This window comes from Gigantopelta aegis, chromosome 6 (genome assembly GCF_016097555.1).
Source record: "Gigantopelta aegis isolate Gae_Host chromosome 6, Gae_host_genome, whole genome shotgun sequence".
NCBI classification, from domain to species: domain Eukaryota; kingdom Metazoa; phylum Mollusca; class Gastropoda; order Neomphalida; family Peltospiridae; genus Gigantopelta; species Gigantopelta aegis.
Genome location: NC_054704.1, coordinates 30,066,298 through 30,087,631, shown reverse-complemented (window position 1 = coordinate 30,087,631; position 21,334 = coordinate 30,066,298). Strand labels below are relative to the sequence as shown.

Sequence of the window (21,334 nt, the reverse complement as noted above, 5' to 3'; positions counted from 1 at the left end):
GTAAACCACTTGCACCAGCCAGTGATCCATAACTGGTTCAGCAAAGGCTATGGTTTGTGCTGTCCTGCCTGTGGCGACAGCGGGTTTCCTCTCAAAATCTCTGTGGTCCTTAACCATATGTCTGACGCCATATAACCGTAAATAAAATGTGTTGAGTGCGTCGTTAAATAAAACATTCCTTTCTTTCTTTCTCCTATATAATAATATTACTATATTTTATATTCATATTTAAAAATGAATAGAGGATTTATGTTGTTCCGTGAACTGCTGGGGTTTGGCTGATGTAAAGAAAAGGACAGATGTGTTTTATTTTTTAAAGTCAAAATGTTATTCGGTTTATTTCCTACAAGACACTCACTTTACTAAAAAAAAAGGAACTTCTTATACGCGCGGAGTGGGGATACGAATGTATTTTTAATTCTAATAACAGCCAATCTCGTGGCATTGCTATATTAATAAATAACAATTTTGAATATAAAATACATAAAGTATTTACAGGAGACGGCGGAAATTTACTTATTGTCGATATAACTATTTACAATATACGTATAACATTAGTAAACCTATATGGACCAAATTCAGACAGTCCTAACTTTTACAAGCAAGTTCTACAAGAAGTAAAAGCTCTTAAAAATAAATATTATATTTTTGGTGGAGATTGAAATTTTGTTCTAAACCCACAGATTGATACACATAACTACATAAATGTAAACAATCCAAAAGCCTGTGATGAAGTGTTAGATATAATAGGTGAATTAGATCTTGTGGACATCTGGAGAGATCATAATCCCGAACTACGTAATTACACATGGAGGAAGAATAACCCAATAAAACAAGCTCGATTAGATTTTTTTCTAATATCAGAAATGTTGTATTCTTATGTCCTTAACACCAATATACATTCTTAACAGTTAAGAAAATAATGTTTCCCCGCTAGCTACGGCCCTGGTTTTCTTTTAACTATAATATTAGATGAGCTATGCGCAGCAGGTCACGTGAAATTGATGTAAAGTAAAACACCTTCATATATGTATGCCTATTGTATAATTGTATATCCTACTTCTTTTTACAGACCACTGAAATGTTGTTATAAATAATGATAAATATGTACATAATCAAAACACGTGCGTGTGTGTGTATGTGTGTGCATATTTGTTTCTCTTCTATCCTCCTCCTCTCTCTCTCTCTCTTTCTCTCTCACTCTCATTTTCATATATCATTATATACTTTCATTTACTCTAGATACTTGTTAAGATCCAGGTACTTGTGAATATATTATTTTAAATCGGCATAAAATTTGATTTTTTTTCAGCCAAACGATATGTCGTTCGTGTGGTTTTAGTCTTTGCACGAACGATTTTCTCCATTGGTTCAGATACAAATGAAAAGGTTAACCGGCAATGGTAATTAAATGAGAATCTAAGATGGGCGATGTTCGTAGCTTTTCTCCAAATTCTTATCATAAATACTATATTATTATTATTATTTGGTATGCTGTGACTAACTTGAAAGCTGCCATTTACATTTTAGCACACTACCCCATCGGTTCTGTTACAGGGGAGTACTTGTTGGTGCCAAACAATAATCTGAACGAAACAGGGATTTCCCGGAAGCTTTGAGCTTCCGGATCTGAACGGAAAGACCCGAAAATAACATCTGTATTTATTACATACCTTTAAAATATATATATATATACTACTCAAAAGAATTTAAGGGTAAAAAATTTATAACCAAATAAGTTTCAGAGTGTATTAGATTAATGATGTAAACTACACCAAAAATTTAATTTATTGTTCCATATTTACAAAAAACCACAAATAAACGTCACTGTATACAAGAAAGTCACATGACATGCTGTCAAAGTTGAAGGTTGTCAAACATGGATTTTACACATTAGAACATTCGTTTAATAGTGTGTGAATCCACCCATGGCGCGAATACACTCGACACATCGTTGCCTCATGCTGTTGATCAGACGTCTGAAGAACTCTTGGGGAATGGCCTGCCACTCTGCCATAAGAAGTTGACCCAGATCATGAAGGTTGGCCGGAGGGGCATGGTTATCCCGAACTCTCTTGCCTAATTCGTCCCAGGCGTTCTCTATTGGGGCCAAGTCAGGCGAATATGCTGGCCAATCCATCCTGGCGATACCTTGTTGTCTGAGAAAGTCTGTTAACCACCCTGGCGCGGTGGGGTCTGGCATTGTCATCATGCAGAACTGCCCCGCCGCCAATCTGCTGAAGGCCTGGGAGAACCAACGGCCGGATAATCTCATTCAGATAGTGGATTCCATTCAGATTGCCATCCACCACATAGAGGGGGGGTCCTGTGGTGGATAGAGATGCCGCCCCACACCATGACACTGCCACCACTGAACCGGTGACGTTGTCTAACGTTAACGTCAGTGAAGCGCTCCCCAGGACGTCTGTAGACACGAACCCGACCGTCGTTGAACTGGAGACTAAACCTGGACTCATCAGTGAACATCACTCGACCCCACTGAACACGTTGCCACCGCAGATGAAGCGTGCACCAGTGACGTCTGGCCGTTCTGTGACGTGGTAGGAGTGGTGGTCGAACAGCCTGGCGATGGCAGCGTAGATTATTGGCTCTCAGACGATTGCGTATGGTTTGATCAGACACTCGAGTTCCAGTCGCAGTCCGCAGATTGTCACGTAATCGGCGTGCAGTGGTTGTGCGTTGACGTAGAGCCATATTGGTGATGTAGCGGTCCTCTCTATTTGTAGTGCTTCGGGGTCTTCCCGAACGTGGACGATTTCGAACAGAATTCGTTGCTTGGTACCGTTGCCACAGTCGGCCAACGACACTCTGACTGACACCAAGTCTCAGAGCAACATTTCTTTGCGTATTGCCATCCTGAAGCCAAGCAATAGCCCTTCCTCGATCTTCGATAGTCAGTTGACATCGTACCATTGTCGAATTTGGAGTGTGCACCGTACACTAACGCAAGCACCAATTATACGGAAATTCAGCATTGGGAACATGGAATACATATGCAAAGCGTGCAAATGAAGCGCTTTGTGAAAAAGCAAGTTATGGGCACTTAGCAGACCTTTCGCTTTCGCCCTAATTTACGTGCAAATGTAAGCATGTTTTCGCCATTAGAATTAGTCGACAGTGTCAATGACAGTGGATTTTAATTCATTTATGGGTTGCTTAGACCCACTTTCGTCAAAATGGAACAATACCATGCATGACATTATGGTCTAGCTAATATAATTGACATTCAGAAAATAATGTCGAAAATATCGTCTGACCCTTACATTCTTTTGAGTAGTATATATATATATATATATATCAACAATGTATCTTAAACCGCTGTTCATGAGCTCAGTTTTAGCGTAACGTACCAAAGTGCCAGACGTTAAGAATAATAATAAGAATAATTTATTTGCATAACACCCGAATATGGGCAGAGCAAAAATAACAATATAATATACATTTATCTGCAGTAACAGTAACATAAATATACATTAATTACATGAACAAACATCTGAATCAACAAATACATATATAATTTAAGCCTTATTACTAGTGGTATTAATATTTAGGTAAAAGCAAATATTGTCAGAAGTGTAGAGCCATAAAAAACCATCAACTATGGCGTTCATGAATTATTTTTCACGAATCCACACACCCTCGTACATTCTCCATTAGTTTATACAGACGTGAAATGCAAACAATTTGAAATTACTTCCAACTCATATGCTTTCACGCAACTTAAAGCATCTCTTTACAAAATTGCAAATGATAGGGCATAATTCCGGAATATTGTTGCATGTAAGAAATAAGAATTTTTCATTATTAGTCAAAAAAGAAAAATGTGATTCTTGTTTTATTATTTTATGATGTAAATCATTTCTAAAAGCATTATATATAGGGCACGTCATAATGAAATGATATTCGTCTTCAACTTCTAGGGGACAGTTGGGACAATATCTCTCATTCGCAGGGACAGGTGGTTTCTTGTATCTTCCCTTTTCAATCATAAGTGAATGTGAACTCAAACGAAGCCTACTAAAAGCTTTTCTGCTTTCATAGTCTTTGGTATGTAATAAATAGGACTCAAATGAACTCGAAATTTGTTTGAATGTCATATGTGCGCATTTTATTACCATATTTGTTGGAATTTTTGTTTGATGTTAGCTGTGTCATAATATACTGCAAAAAGTACTGCTCGCATTTAATTACGATTTCACCTAAAGTGCATGCAGTCGGTAATTCTGGAGTTGAAGATAGATGCGTAGGAATTCCAATTAGGTTTGCAGCATTAATAAGTTTAGCTACCCACGGCGGTTTGTTGTTCTGAGCTGACTTTGAGCTATCAATAAACGCAGCAGTTAACAGTGGGTTGTTTGAAGTCTGGATATGTAATACATATTTAAAGGCATTAATAATTATATCATACGTCATTGGCAATCTTCCTAATTCTGCTAATGCTGCAGCATTACTGCTATATTTATTGACCCCAAAATCCATTTACAGAATTTTATGTGTACTTTTTCTACATCAAGAGTAAAATAATTTGTGTTACGAACTTGTGGTCCCCAAATTTCACTCCCATATAACAACACTGGTTTAATTGATGTATTGAATAGTTTAATGCAAATATTGATAGGTGGATTGTGTTTGAGAATTGATTTTAATAAGTGATTTAAAGATTTAAATCCTTTGTTTTTTAAACACTTTACACCAATGTTGAATTTACCATGGCTGTAATAAGTCGTGACGTCATTTGTAAATCAAAACCCGATATGATGTAAAAAAAAAAAAAATAATAACGAAAAGGGGATTCCCCAAATAAACGTTCCGATCCAGATTGCACATGCAATGCTAGGCCTGTTCTGTTATTATTTTATTCCACAAATAGTTATATTAGCCAAAACACGTCAGTTTACATTTTCTGACGAGCGATTATAGTTTTTGCACACACGAACGACGGGCGATATTGGTTTTGCATAACCGTTCGTGCAAATCGTTCGTGCCAAAGTTTATGCCCTGATTTTAATTAAGTCTGCCTATAAAGTAGTAACTACATTATATGTGTATAATTATATATAAAATTACTGTAACAACCCATGTCTTCTCCCTTTGCATGGGTTGATATTTGTCAATAAGGGAAATATATATTGTATGCTGTTCAATGTAGAGTTTGTCTGAATAAAATGTACCACAGTTCCATACACTGTGTTTTGATCGCAAAATATATCGCTTTCATTGTTTTATACACCGTTGACATATAAATGCCGATTTCCCTTTGTACTGGGTGGTCGTTTAAACATTTATTCATTCATGTTCTACTGTACATAAATGTATGAATATTCTAAGAGGGTTAAAATACCGTTGCCTTCTGATGACACCGTCTACATTTCAACCATTATTCACCATGTCAAGCAATAGGTAAAAGTGTATATAGTAGAAAGTTGATTTACACTATACTATAAGAGCACACATTCATTTATATACCAGTACATACAGTAAACATTGAAACACATTTTTGCCTACATCATGAGTGTCCGCTTAAGGCAGGTTTGATTGCATCTAGAAAAACATATACAGATACAGAAACAGTAATGTATATACAAATGTTTACTTAAGAGCACCAAAGTATAAAATATTCTGTAAGCAATGATATGTCCGGGATCTAATGCAACTTGATTTCCATTAATAGAGCTCATATAAGCCAATGTAAGCGATGATATCGTCAATGTATCAAATATATCGGATCCAATGTAAATTGGTTTCTATTAATAGAGCTGACATAAGCCAATGTAAGCGATGATGTAGTCAATGTATAAAATATTTCGGATCCAATGTAAATTGGGTTTCCATTAATAGAGTTGACATCAGCCAATGTAAGCGATGATATTGTCATAGGGGGGGGAAACGCCTCGCTTGGACATGCCATAAGCGGATTAAAATAAAATATATTTAACTCTAGCAACGTAAGTTATAATCGCCAAAGTCGTCAAGTTACAATCCATCCAATCTAACAACAGACATATAATTATTTAAAATTGTGACAGTTCGACTGCAATTAACAGGTGCCTTCAGACTGGCGGCGCAAGAGACAAAAGATGTCTTGGGCCGAGTAGATTGATTACGGCAATAATCCTGACAATAAATAAAATACCTAAGTATATCAATACGTAACGATATGAGCCGGCTCCAATTAATGGGTATGCGCCGATTAAGGACCGCTGTAGACAAAAGATGTCTTATCCAGAGTAAATTGATTACGGCAATAATCTTGACAATAATTAAAATACCTAAATACATTAATACGTAACGATATGAGCCGAGTGCTATAAAATAACGCACAGACCAGTGTCCAGTTACAACACACTTGACTGACCAGGAATAAACACTTCGGAACTCGGCTCATCTCTCTTTCATTTTTGTATTTAGGTAAGTACCTTTAAACTATGTTTGTTATAAAATGTTTATTACATGTATTGATTACCTTAGTGCATACCGGTATCTACTATACAATATATCTGTGGGCCATCCTAATTGCATACAATGTTATTATGTACATTTGCTATCTACATGAATCTATACATTCGGATATATTTAATGCACATATGAATAATGTTAAATGACATATTTGGTAGAAATGTGAATGTCTGTTTATTATATGTATTACGTGCATGTACCTAACTAGCTGATCAATGTAGGCGAAATTATATAAGTGTAAATAATGTCAAATACCAAAAAGGTAAACACGTTCGACACACAAGATATATATAGTACGCTACTGCGATGATTAATTTATATATCAGTACTACATGTAATTAGCGCCACAGTAACTCCCGTAAAATGCTATTTATTACATGTCGTTGGCGCCACAGGAACACGCGCAATATGTACTTTATTGATCATTATTACAAATCGTTAGTCACTAACATGTACATTCGGGAGTAAACGCAATATGCATGGAAACAATATATACACAATTTAACTAATACAGTTATTTACTGTTACCTGTGTATACAGCCATTATGCATAATTAATATATTACCGTAGTTACTATATGTAATGTTCTCATAATGAACAGTATTTTATACTTAGAAACGAAGTCAACAAACACAGTTATTTACCTCTACATTGTTATACAAGCCATTTGGTTTAATCATTATTTCACGTAATGTAGTTGCCTAACTGTTTAAACGTTTTAATACGTTTTCTAATATATATGTATGAATCGATTTTATGTACACATCTTATATTGTTGCAAGATGTATTCTATGTAAAATACAACGCACTTGACTGACCAGGAATAAACACTTCGGAACTCGGCTCATCTCTCTTTCATTTTTGTATTTAGGCTGGACCTCATTGCTCCCAGACTGCATTCCCCAAAGTAGTTCTACAGCAAAATAATAACCAAGGAAGATAACAGTCACGGTTATAATATGTTCAAGGTATAAAATATTTCGGATTCTAAATACTGGATCCCGATTATTTGTTCACTTTGAACATTGGATTTAGACATTCTCAGTACACATTTTTAGGCGAACTTTGTGTTCAGGTGACCCGTTATTGCGAGGTTATTCTGAATGTGGTGTTTTAACTGGTCAAATAAAAGGTTACCTGAACTTGTACTGACATCGGTTTTTGTTAGATCTACTAAGACCTAAAATCCTAAAATAGGAATTAAATTGATTTGTTGAATCAGTTAAAAATCACATGTGCTCATCGACAAGAAAACTCAACTAATTAACAAATAAGGTTCCAACAACCTGGGAGTGGGTGTTATATTTTAATTTTGCTTTCAGCCAGGTTGGGGGGGGGGGGGGGGGTAGGCAATGCATAATCATCAGAGTTTAGCAGCCTGACGTCCGATGTGTTTAAGTTGTGGTATAATCAATAAATCCCAACATTAAGCATAGACGTTGGAAGATGCCACAACCTGAGGGTGGGGTAATATATTTATACTCCTTCAGAGAGAGAGAGAGAGAGAGAGAGAGAGAGAGAGAGAGAGAGAGAGAGAGAGAGAGAGAGAGAGAGAGAGAGAGAGAGAGAGAGAGAGCATGCATATCTTCAGAGTTTGGAAGGGGGCTGGGCTGCCGATGTCTTTGTTCAAGCATTGTCAAGGTCGCACATCTGTGGTTTTCCTCCACATTCCCATTCAAATCTCCACAAGCCATCATACTGATGTTCAGTGACGTAGACGTCCCTGGAGCCTGGTCTGAAGTGAAGGTTGCTTGGACATGTGAATGGACACCTGATGGACTTGACGGGCCACCCTCCACCTGGCGGAAACACCTCGATACTTCCGCTTCTTTGGTAAGTCACGAGCAGATTGTTGTGCTTGTCGAAATCTATACCATCTGGTCCGCGGAAGTCACCTGTGGCAGAAAACTCGATAAATCCAGAATACGAATATGTTTATTGGGATTGCCGATCATTTCACAGCGTGTTCCACACATGAATGAATGAATGAATGAATGAATGTTTAACAACACCCCAGCACGAAAAATACATCGGCTATTGGATGTCAAACTATGGTAATGCAAACAACAAAGGTGATGATAAACATTAATATAAAAATTCAAAATTTAAATAAAAACACTGTAAAGAACTGTGAAAAATACAAATATCACAGATAGATACTGACTTTTACTCAAAATTTCAATTTGTGCTGTATTAGCCATTCTCAAAGAGAATGTTACACCCCTGCACCACGGTGAGGTTACAGCACGCGCAGGGGTGTTCCACACATGAATACATTAAAATGCACATGCACATGAAGACGAATACGAATATGTTTATTGGGATTGCCGATCATTTCACAGTGTATTTCACACATGAATACATCACAATGCCAGCTACTAAATGACAAATTATGTTTCTTTGGGGGGTTTTGTTGTTGTTGTTTGGGGGGGGAGGGGCTGTTGTTTAACGACACCTCTAGAGCACATTGATTTATTAATCATCGGCTATTGGATGTCAACCATTTGGTAATTGTGGCATATATAATCTTAGAAAGGAAACCCGCTACATTTTTTCGTTAGTAGCAAGGGATCTTTTATATGCATCATCCCACAGAAAGGATAATGCATACCATGGCCTTTGATATACCAGTCGTGGTGCACTGACTGGAACGAGAAATAGCCCAATGGGCCCACAGACTGGGATCGATCCCAAACCGACCGCGCATCAAGCGAACGCTGTACTACTGAGCTAAGTCCCGCCCTTTAATGTCAAATTAAGTACATAGGCCTATACTATTTTGTCTGACTATTTGAGCCTTTAGTATAAACTTACTTAAGTATACAAATATGGCAAATGAAAATTGTCTACCAGGGAGGGAGGGTCAGTGTTGTAAACGCATTTTCAGACCTGTGCGCGATTGCAGTATTTGATTGGGTTGGGGGGGGGGGGGGGGGGGGGGGGGGTGTTTCAGTGGTAGACAAGAGAGCCACACTTTAATCGTTGGTCACCAGAGAGATCAAGAAACCTAATACTCTCACGCTAGTTATGTCATTGGGGCGGTATGCGTTTTCTACTGGACAATGTAAACAGTGTTTACTGTATTACTACGAATAGTATTTCCGATCGAAGTAGCTGGAATGTGACATTATTTACCTAGACAGAAAAACGCTGTAACTGTTTAACCCAGATGGACAACAACAGGCAATTATGTTTTTGGCCATGTGATATTACATGAAGTAGGCCTTCACCTTTACAGGCAAGTAACCGTGTTTTAACATGTACCTGACAACTGTCCCCAGATTCGTTTGTTATCCACTCTGCCGCTTCCTACAATATCGAAACCCCAGAGACGTTTCGTTGGTGTCTCTGCCACAATCAGTGTTTTGGGACACCCATCATCGTCATGCAGGACAGCAATGCCGTTGGGAAACAGAAATCCGGTATCTATTTTGACAACCACCCCTTGATTTGTCACACAATAGATAGAACCAAATGGTTCCTGCAAGTTCAAGAACAGCATTAATTGCTATTAAAACCAACGTTCACACATTGTAAATTATAATAATTTTAAACCTGAATTGTCAACATGAAGAAAAGCATTCAGATTCCAGCATATTAATAAGTCTAGTTCAAAGAAATTAGGAAAAAAGGGTGAATTTTAATTATGACATAAAACATAGCTATGCCATCAGTGATCAGAGATAAAAATTACTGTTGCCAAAAAATCGGAAATACTTTTTATTCTTGAAAAATAGTTTGGGGGGATATTGTGAACTTTTCATTAAAAAAAAAAAAATGCTTTCAAGTGATACTAACATCAATAATTTCTGACAAATTTGGAGATTTTCCATGCATGATTGTTAGATAACAGACGCAGATACTGCGCACCCCCATTCCCTCGAATTTCCAATTGCCCGTAACAGATCTAGTGTTTAACAAATAAATACAATGAATCTATTCGTGTTTAGTGGGGGGCGTAATATCTTCGACGGTTTGTTTTGGGAGAGTATTACCATATCAATAATGTATGTCATTTCAACTTATTTTCGTGCTTATATCCAATTAAGGTTCAAGCACACTGTCCTGGGCACACATCTCAGCTATATGGGCTGTCTGTCCAGGACAGTGAGTTAGTTGGCTAGTGGTTAGTGTTAGAGAAGAGGGTGTAGTAGCATTACACCTACCCAATGAGCCCTTAAGAACTCGCTCTGGGTATGAGCTAGTACCGGGCTGCGAACCCTGTACCTACCAGCCTGTAGTCCGATGACTTAACCACTTCGCCACCGAGGCCGGTTATTTTTGAATATTGTAGGTGCCCTTTATAAATTTAAAGTGTTTTATTGATTTTTTAATCATCGCCTGGATGTCAAAACATTTAGTATTTTTTTACATATTGGTCTAGTCTTAGAGAGGAAACACGTTACAGTGTTTCGTTGTCATGTCATGTCATAGGGTTTTACGTGCATATTCAGAACAAGCTGTTGTAGCACACGCCTGTCATGGGCACAAGAGCCAGCCTTGGCCGGCTCCTCCATCCATGACAGGAAAGGTGGGGGGAGGGGAGAGGAGGGACCGCCTGCACTGGCAGGTGCAAGGGAGCACCAGCAGCCCAATCAAATCGGTAGCAGGCAGGTGGGGGTGGTGGTGGTGCTATGGAATTTGAATGGAGCAGTTAAATGCCAAAGAGAAAAGGGTGCGCAATTTTGATTGAGGGAATTTGGCGCAATTTTGAACGGTCGGTCAAAAGGTAAATGGCCGAGCTAATATAGGTTTTGATATTAGTGAATCGAGAGTAGGTCGTTAATTTTAGACCTTTACGATGCTGTGGTATCTCCCTAGGTTGCCCATAGGGCCCTTATAAAGGGCCTGACCGCTTCTGGTCGAGGCATCACTAAGTACCAAGTTATTACCAGCAGTAAGTATTGGGGGTTTGGGTGGGGGAGGCCGATATTCTTTTGTTCAGCTTCCCCCGGGTGCATTGCAATTGTGTACTCGGAACGGTATTCTTTTGTCCGGTTCCTTATTAGCGTACGTGCTGGGCCATTAAATGGGGGCGGGTGTATTGTTATCATTAGTCAATGCACCCTGTGTACTGATGCAGTGAGCATGTAGTCTGTGTGTGAATCCTAGTTTTGTGTTAAGGTTGTACCTAATTGTCTTAAGTCCCTATTCTAGTGAGTTCAACGGTCATTCATGACCACCCATCCCCCTCCGTCCTTGTATAGCATTGAATACAATGACGGAGGGGGAGTTAAACTAGCCTAGCTATCTAATTTGAAAGGTTAAACCCTTATAGTGTAGGTATTGGTTTAAAAAGCCTAGTGCTTGGCATACTTGACTTTATTACCAATGCAATAAACGAAACTAACGGTGGCAAGTAGCAATTGTATACATATATGCACCAATCTAGGTGTTTCGTTAATAGCAAGGGGTCTTTTATATTCACCATACCAGTCGTAATGCACTGGTTTGGACGAGAAATAGCCCAGTGGGTTTACCGAGGGATCCTAGACTGACCGTGCATCAGGAAAGCGCGTTGCTACTTAGCTACATCCCGCTCCTTCCTGAATACTGCTACCGACCCTGGTCGGGCTGCTTGTGCTTCCTTGCACATGCCAGCACGGGCTGTTCCCTCCCCAACCCCAAAACCCTTTCCTGTCCTGTATGAAGGAGCCGACGGAAGTCGACACCTGTGTCCATGAGTTATGACAGGCGTGCGCTACAACAGCTTGTTCTGAATGTGCACGTCAAAAACCGACCAACTTACCTACCTACCTACCTAACAATAAGTTCTCAAGTGACACCAATATCCGTAATTCCCAAGAAATATATTTTTTTCACTCATGATTGACAGTCTGGATCTTTTTCTCTTCTTCTAAAACATCTAGAGCCATCTTCCTTAAGTCAAGAAAACTTTCCTTTTTTAAAGTATTTTTTAGGGGGGCATGAAATGATTCTCCTAAAACCTTGGCTCACCAGATTAAAGACACGCCTGTCCTTCGATGCTCAGTCGAGCACTCTACTTACAAGAGCTAGATCCTGCCCGTAATATTAATTCAGTACTACTGTTGTTGCTGCACACCTTGGTCGTTATTGCACTGGTACGGACATCTCAGCGATACGGGCTGTCTGTCCAGGACAGCGAGTTAGTTGGCTAGTGGTTAGTGAGAGAGAAGAGGGTGTAGTGGCCTTGCACCTTGAGCCCTTAAGAACTCGCTCTGGGTACGAGCTAGTACCGGGCTGCGAACCCTGTACCTACCAACCTGTAGTCCTATGGCTTAACCACATCGCCACCGAGGCCGATTATTTTCGAATATTGTAGGTGCCCTTTATAAATTTAAAGTGTTTTATTGATTTATTAATCATCGCCTGGATGTCAAACATTTAGTATTAATTACTAATTACATAAATTGATCAATGAGAGAAATTGCATATATTCTCAGAAACATATCTTCAATAACAGAATGTACTTATTACAGGCTGGTTTAAAATGTACAAACACAAAACAAACAAAAACTACACCAAAAATCGTTATTTATTTATTTACCAAAGCATAATAAAAATACATGTATCAAAAGATGTACATTAATTAACAATAACAAGCACAGTAATTATATCAATAGATATACCTTTGCCAGACTTTGATAAAGAAAAGCATAACGAGATATATACATGTATTAAAATATATCACAGGCTATATGGAACATTTCATCATTGATAGGTTTTTTTGACAAATGGAATGGCATAAATAAATTGACTAGAATGCAACCTGTTAATTAAAGAAAGAAAAAAAAACCTGAAGATTAATCATGTTAATTTTAATATACAGGTAGGTCATAAAACAATGTATGATATGTATCTTAATAATAGAAGGTATTGTTTAGTGAATGTTTAAAACAAAATTTAATTGAAACCATAGTCCGAGCAGGGGCCCGTTATGTTTATGATGACCTACTACATTCTTTCCAAATCCTGGCGTGTCAACAATCGGGTAAATAATAAATTAGCTTTTTCTTAAAAAAAGAAAAAGAAAAATACCACCTCAGCACATTTTAAAACTACAGCTATTTGGTGTCTTAACAAAGTCACGGGCATAGGAAGATGCCAAAAGGTTGGGGAGGGTACACACACACATATATATATATAAATATATAAAAACTATTACTGATGCTGATACAAAGTGTAGGGGGGACATGCCTCCCATGTCTTCCACCCCAATCTCTGCTTCCTACGTCAGTGATAGTTATTTTAACACTTGGTCAAAAAACCTTTTCTTTAGCCATGGTATAATCAAGTAATTTGATTTATTAAAAAAAAAAAAAAAATTAGTTATCAGCTATCAGATATGACGCCAGAGCCTTTCTTTGGCAAGGGAGATAATTGAAATTTAATTTCAGCTGGATTGACAGGATGTCCATATACCCTACTAAACAACAGTGTCAAAGACATACATGTATAGAGGATTTCTTGTTTTAATGGAGTGGGACTATGTATTTGTTTATAAATATAAATGAGAGACCTGGTTGTTAGGGTGTAATTTGCTGCCAAAGGCTGGACTGAACTCTAATTTATTACTAGTCTTAGTTAAAAACTTTAAAAATTAATATTTAACAAAACCTCAGCACATTTTAAACTATGGCTGTTTGGTGTCTAATATTTGGTTCATTTGCTCTTGGATAGAAGGAGTTAGAAGCTCACTGCCGTAACATCCAAATGTAGGCTACTCCTTCAGATAAATAACAAGGATTCTATTGCTCCTTAGATGACCACTTGAATTATGATAAATAAATCCAGTTGTCCTATATTATATACCAGTATAAAAATAATATTTAAAATATAATTTCAAAGGGTTTGTAACAAGTCCCATGTTTTTTAAAAATTGTTATTAATTAATGTATATACAGTAAACATTTAATTTGTGCTGCTACTCAAAAGAATATGGTGCTGTTATTTCTTTGGTACTTTTTCAAAACCTGGAAGACTCCTCATTTTCCTACAATTTCAGGACTACATATAAACAGTAAACAGACTTCCATTATATATACAGTATATAAATGATATTAAAATAAAGCATGCACAGATAACACAGACATACATGATACCTTACCCCACATGAACAAGTATAATAATAAAATAAACATTTATTGCAACTTTAAAAGAAAAGACACTTTGGTCTAACCTGACAAATTCATAAAACGCCCTTACCCAGATGATTTTCCACCAATGATTTGTTTAAGTATTACATGTATTATTAATAATAAATTTTTATTCAACACAAAAACAGCAGCAAAACCTTGTTTTCCCAGTTTGACCACTGCTAAAATTATACATAAAGAATAGCTTAAGGACATAGTCCTCTAAAACACTGACAGTAGTCCTGACGGAAACTTACAGTGTCTTTCTTAGAGTACCAGACCTCAACATTTAAGCTATCATTCTCGCTCCCCATAACTCACCAGAGACTAGTTCCAGGAGAATAATTTTTACCTCCCCTTAGCATTTGAAATTATATTGTATCATTATGGTAGAGTCTTACACATAACACACATAATCACTCCCATCAATTTTGTTTCAAGGTGAGGTCTGGCCTGGTACTTATTAAACTGTTTTGGAGTCCAGAATCAAGACTCTAAATTAAGACTGCCTGCATGTGATGTCATTAGAGAATGGAGGCTACACTCTAAACGTTTTAAAGCACGGGCCCAGGAATATACCTCAGCACATCCAAAGTCATCTTGATTGTTTATAATATATTTCACATGGCCCAATGTGAAATACATGTGTAATACAATCCTTCTAGGCAAGACATTAAGAGCTGCTTTTACATGCATAAAACTGCATACATTTACAATCCTTAACCACCTGCGCTTAAAGAAAATAAGACTCATAAATTCCACCCTATATTTTGGACAGATATACCATACAATGTCGTATCTTTAAAAGATCAAGGTATCACAGAACTGTAATTTGCCATTCCTCTCCCACTCAAACTTCCACAAGGCATGGGAATCGTGTTCTGTGACGTAAACTGTGTTCGACTTCTGAGCAAAATGTAAGTTGCTTGCTTTCTTAAAGGGGCACTTGATCCTTTTAGCAGACGTTCCACCTGCTGGTGAAAAAACTTCAATGAAACCACTCCCCCAGTGAGCAACAAGCAGGTTCCCATCGTCATCAAAATCCATCCCATCAGCCCCTCCTTCATGGTCCCCTGAAATTATAATTTATTTTTGTTTGCAGTTCATGATAAATCTAAAACTGGGTTGTTAAAAAGAAAATTTCATTAAAAAAATATATATATATATATATATATTTTAAAGACACTGATTCTAAGATAGTGTAAAATATGTTTACACATTACTTTAGACTTCTTACATTAATTATCAATTTCTGTACATCCAATGTGTTTCTGGTCATGCTAGTACCGGTATTTTTAAGCTGAAAGCTATAACTTTAAGTAAATCAAATTACTACTGTAAGGATGTCTATGCAAACATAAATAGGTAGAGTTAAAATGAAGAACCCAATGAAGAATTTTGCCCAGCCCTAAAAGTGGCTAAAGTGGCATTTTCATAATGCGATTTGTCACACAGACTTGTCACATACGATTTGTTGTGAGAAATATGACATGTTCTAATTGGTACGACTCCCACATGACTTGTCATATAAAACTAATGTCATTCTGATTTAGGTGTTCTCACACAGGTATGACTCCCACACGACTTGTTGTATAAAACTAATGTCATTCCGATACAGGTGTTCTCACAGTATGTTTCGATGCTGTATACAAAATCACCTCTTGGTCAAAGTAATTTTTAAAATCTGGTGCCTTCAACAGTGAATTGTAGTAGATAAAACCAATATCAAAATGAAGTAACATGATGTTTTTAGCATGTGACCACGTAACAGCTTACCTGAAAGTCTTCCCCATATTGTTTTGTTCTGGAGTTGTCCGTCGTTATTAATGTCATACGACCACAGCAGTTTTGTAAATGTTTCTGCAACAATTAATTGTTTTGGTCGGCCATCATCCAGGTGCGAGACAGCAATGCCATTCGGAAACAAAATTCCCGTGTCAACACGAATAGCTTGTCCAGCTTTTGTCAAACAATACACAGACCCAAAGGCTTCCTGAATGTGAAAATAAAAAACGATTCTCAAGGCCGTACCTTAAAAACATGATGATAGGTTTACTGTAATCTAACCCATCAATTATTCATTTCAATTTATTTCCGTGCTTGTATCTAATTACTGTTCAAGCACACACCTGGGCTGTCTGTCTAACGCAGTGTGTTGGTTGTTTCTGGTTAGTCGGAAAGATGTCAGTGTATTGTCCAATCACCTACTAATCAAGCCATTAAAACTCTTTCAGGGTGGGCGCCGATGTTGGTGATACATCCTAGCAATAAAATATTCCCGCTCAAATGTTCTTTCATTTCAGTTGAAATACTGGGATCTGATAATTTGTTAAATTCAAACAATTCTGCATCAGATCTGTACACAAACTCCTCTACACCAGACTATTTGTAAACCAGAATTCCTTCCATTACAGCTACTACTCACTGCCATAAGCCATTTAGGAAAGAAAATGTCTTTTTTTTCCTTACTTCTTAAGCCCTAATTCAGTTAAATACCAAATTATTGAAGATACTAAGTTTAAAGGAATTATATTGAATTTGTAGCAATTGATATAGTGGATTAATCCACTCATGTTACCAAATGTACATCTGGGCAATAAAACCTATATAAAAGCCTATAAAACATGTCTGAAAGATAAAGCATTATGTCCACAAATACATTTGGAATTAATTTGGTTTGGCAGTATGTACAAAATTATAGTTGACAAAAAGCATAATCCATAAGAAGAGTTTAACGTGACCTCATTTGACCTCCGATAAGGGTGTGGTGCTATCTCTCCAGCTGGTGCAGTCACCCACAAGTTGCCATGGTAATCAAATGCACAGTCATTGCATCCTTGCATAGTTCGTCCTTCACTGTCTTTGGTACATATCTACAAGAAACACTGCTATTAACAATAAAATACATAATAAGCAAAATAAACATAATTATAGCCCAACAATTTAAAAAAAAAAAAAAGAGTGTTGCCAAAGTAAAATTATTTTCATTTGTCTACTTTACTTTTCTTTAAAGGTAACAAGCCTAATTCCCAGTAATATACAGAGGTGAAAAAGTAGACAGGAGTGTTTGCTACACATTTTAAAGTACAGCTATTTCATGTCCAACATATGGATGTTGTGACACTTAGTCTAGAATATCAAAGAGGAAATCTGGTGCATCACACCAGCTTCTGTTAGAGAACAGTAACAAGGGATCTTTTATATGAATTTCTCTCGTCCTCAGGTATATAGGACAGAGCTATCCCACAAAAGAAAGCTACGAAAGAAATGTCTTTCTTGCCCACTGGACAGGGTTATCCAGCTTTTGCACGGTGCTAGAAAAATCTGTCTGACCCCAGGGCTAGATAAATGTGTCCGACCTGAGCACTAGACCATTCTACATACGCATGATGTCATAACTCATGTTTTATGACAACTGACGTCATAACTCATGGTTTTCAAAATTCTGTTTGCCATTTCATGTTGTATCATTGTTTTAAAAATATTTAAACAAACCTTGGCCCTCATAAAAAAACATTTTGTCCCTTGGGTTGAAATAGCCTTATCTATACCTCACAATGGTGATAGATTCTATTAATCTTATATGGGATAAAATGTGATTGTGCTTAACATGAGGTCATTGGTAATTAAATAGGAGTCATATTAATGCAAGATACTGATATCAGCTCACCAGACAACAGTTTTAAATAAATATTTTGTTAATTTGTAGTGTTATATTATGAAACAAACATGGCAAATACGATAATGTAGTTTATTTATGATTAAATGGTCAAATAAAAAAGTAACTTTTTCAGCCATCTGTCTGTTTGTGTAAAATAATAGTTTATTCACTGAATGGATAAGAGAAAAAGACTCCATCATATGCGGTCATTTTGGATAGAAAAAGTACACTTGGTGGTGTAAATTTCTACCTTGGTGACTTCCTGATCTGACCTTCATGATAGCCTATTTGAGTACCACTACTTTAACACTGGTTTTTCTTTGGTGAATGGAGCAAGGGAAGATAAGTCACCGAAGATTGATCATTTATGGCAAACAAAAGGATATTTCACCTGAGTCATCTCCCCTTTTTGGGTGACTTTGATGATGCCAAGCCTCATATCTGCAACCCATAAATTCCCCTCATGGTCACACTGGCAGCCAGCTGGAATACCTCCAAAACCGTCAACCGAGGGTTCACATAATATGGTTGTCTGAAAAACACATACACTAATTAAATCACAGCTAATTAATCAAAACGTCATCGGTACCGGTAATGGAAGGACAGGTTTTTAATTGGTTACAATGACTAAATTTGTATAATTAAAAAAATAGATATATATACTTATTAATACTTGCAAGCTATTAGTTGATTGTATATTTTAATTTGTACTAATTACTTTTAATATTTAAAAGTGAAAACAATTAGCTAAATATGTAAAGTATGTATTAATAATTCTGTTTTACTATTTAAAGTTGTTTAATATGTCTTCTAAATAATTGTTTACTGTCTAGTACTGTCTAAAAAATGTATATATTTCTGACAAAAATTTACTCTTGTTGAAGTCTACAATGCTATTTTGCTTGATCTTGCCCATAGTTTACAACTAATTTTGAGGGTAGATTGATGGAAATACATGGTAAAAAGGTCTCAAGTTAGCAATTTTTTCAAAAATATAGATCTGTATAATTTTTGCAAGAATTTTAGGTTTTGCAGTTGCCCCTCCCCTGCCTTGTATGCCATTGTTTAAAGGGCATACTGTAGGGTTTCTTCCTGCAGTGTATTTATTAATAATTAATCTCAGTGGTGGGCACAAATCCAGAATTTTCATTATAGAACAGTCTCTACAACAGAAAACAATTATAACCATCCAAATGTCCATCTAGCTCTCAAACACTTCAAATACTTTCCAGGACTTTTAAGCACTAACAATTTTGTGATCAACACCACAAGAGTTTATATACATAAATTAATTGAGCGATACACATTTCTGATGGAATTCATGAGCATAATGTTTGCATATCAAACTAAAAATCGCCACATTATAACATGAAGAATTAGACTGGAAATCAAATAAAAATGGGGGCGTGGTCGCAGCATCATTCGATTCATAACATGATCTGACATTTCAAACATACTTTTCCGGTTTCCAAATCAACTTTTAGAATTTGTCCTGCATATTTTCCATCTTTTTCTACTTCTGGGGCAACCATGAAAAATTGTCCATGGTTGTCAAATACTGGACCTTCAGCTCCACGAAGGCCTTCAACGATTTTCGAAAATTGCGGTTCAACCAGTTGCACTTCCTGATGTTTCGATGCGGCCATGCTGCTCATAAATAGGTCTTAGAGATTTGCGACTTAGTCAAACGACGGCAATATATACCAGCATACGTCCCTTGGATTCACAGTACACATTACAAACATGCATTTGATAATCTATTTATGACAATCACCGAAGAAATTGAGTTTTTACCACTACTGTTTACAACATATCAAAAATAAAAATGTTAAAAATATTTTGGTTCCCTCACACAAAAGAGAGCCCCAATGATGATAATGTTATCGAATTGTAATAAAATGGATCTAGAGGTTCGACAGTACGTTGTCCACCCACCCAGTATGCATAATAACACCAACAATTTGCATTCAATTCAACCTGCTTGCAAGAAAATGGGGTGTCACTTAATTATTGTTAACTGCAGAAATGGATTGCACAAACCTCCCTTTAAAACAAGAGTAATTAATTGCTTCCCTAAAAGGTTATGGGGAGCCATAGAGAGAGAGAGAGAGAGAGAGAGAGAGAGAGAGAGAGAGAGAGAGAGAGAGAGAGAGAGAGAGAGAGAGAGAGAGAGAGAGAGAGAGAGAGAGAGAGAGAGAGAGATTAGCCTAGGGACGGTCATGCACCATTATTATTTTTTTTTTAAACCACACACACACAAAAAAGAAAAGCAAAACAAAATTCAATATTACAAACTCGTGTCAACTATTTTGGTGGTGCGACAAGGCTTGCTAAATTTTGTGCCGTTCAATAAAATTATATAACTCCATGTGCGGATCATGGTAAAATTAGGGGGGGGGGGTGGTTATGAAGAATTGCGTAAATTTTTCAACATATGTATAATTTTTATTCATTAAATACAGGTAGGCATGACAATTTTAATCAGTATAACAAGGAAACAAATCAAAAATAAAACTATTATCAAAAAGTTACCTAGCGCTCGCGACAAAATTTTTTTACTGAACGCGTGACTTGTGCATCAAAAATGCAATAGGTGGTAGTGAATCAATTCGCACTGTGGTGTCGACCATAGATTTAAAAAAAAAATATATATTGTTTTTTTTTTAAATAAGTAAACAAAACCAAAAAAATATTTGTAGATATTATTCGAACTTTCAGTAATTCTACGTAATAAATTTATCCCCGACCCCTAATTTTCAATAAAATTTACGTACATAGCCTAATTCGGTTAACTATTTAATTATTGATTCTCTTAATTGAAATATCAGTCGTCAAGTGTCTTAGTACATGTATGCATTATCAGAACTATGTAGATGCATAGATATCCGTATACAATTTATCCTGAATATTTCAAATGTGTGGAATAACCCCTGAAAAGTTTCCACAAATGTTAATAGATTTATAGTCCGTCCCACAGGGAACGCCTTTTTCATGCTATGGGATATACTACAAGTTATTTATTTCTGAGCCGTTTGTTTTCTAAATTGGACACAGAAATAGTCTTATTTTTTGTTTGCTA

The 21,334-nt window shown here is 36.7% G+C and overlaps 1 protein-coding gene across 2 annotated transcripts; it reads right to left on the bottom strand.

The window, feature by feature from the left end:
* Positions 1-3,429: 3,429 nt before the first annotated feature.
* Positions 3,430-20,001, bottom strand: LOC121375188 (diisopropyl-fluorophosphatase-like). Of its 2 annotated transcripts, none has more exons than XM_041502482.1 (5): positions 19,713-20,001; positions 18,647-18,787; positions 17,336-17,467; positions 9,742-9,958; positions 3,430-8,372 (listed from the first exon to the last, which is right to left on the bottom strand). In XM_041502482.1, exons 1-5 carry the CDS (start codon positions 19,908-19,910, stop codon positions 8,104-8,106), a joined length of 957 nt encoding a protein of 318 aa, XP_041358416.1. In that variant the 5' UTR covers positions 19,911-20,001; the 3' UTR covers positions 3,430-8,103. The 2 variants fall into 2 exon arrangements, with proteins under 2 accessions (XP_041358416.1, XP_041358415.1); XM_041502481.1 differs by lacking the exons at positions 3,430-8,372; positions 9,742-9,958 and adding exons at positions 12,977-15,667; positions 16,371-16,587 and having other exon boundaries at positions 19,713-19,988.
* Between the last annotated feature and the right edge of the window lie 1,333 nt (positions 20,002-21,334).

Excerpts from the sequence above, each read along its gene's own strand:
- LOC121375188 (XM_041502481.1), bottom strand. The coding sequence starts at position 19,910 with ATGAGCAGCATGGCCGCATCGAAACATCAGGAAGTGCAACTGGTTGAA. Across the intron at positions 18,788-19,712 it reads TTGATTTGGAAACCGGAAAA|ACAACCATATTATGTGAACC; the intron begins GTATGTTTGAAA and ends TGTGTTTTTCAG. Across the intron at positions 16,588-17,335 it reads CTTATCGGAGGTCAAATGAG|GAAGCCTTTGGGTCTGTGTA; the intron begins GTCACGTTAAAC and ends TTTCACATTCAG.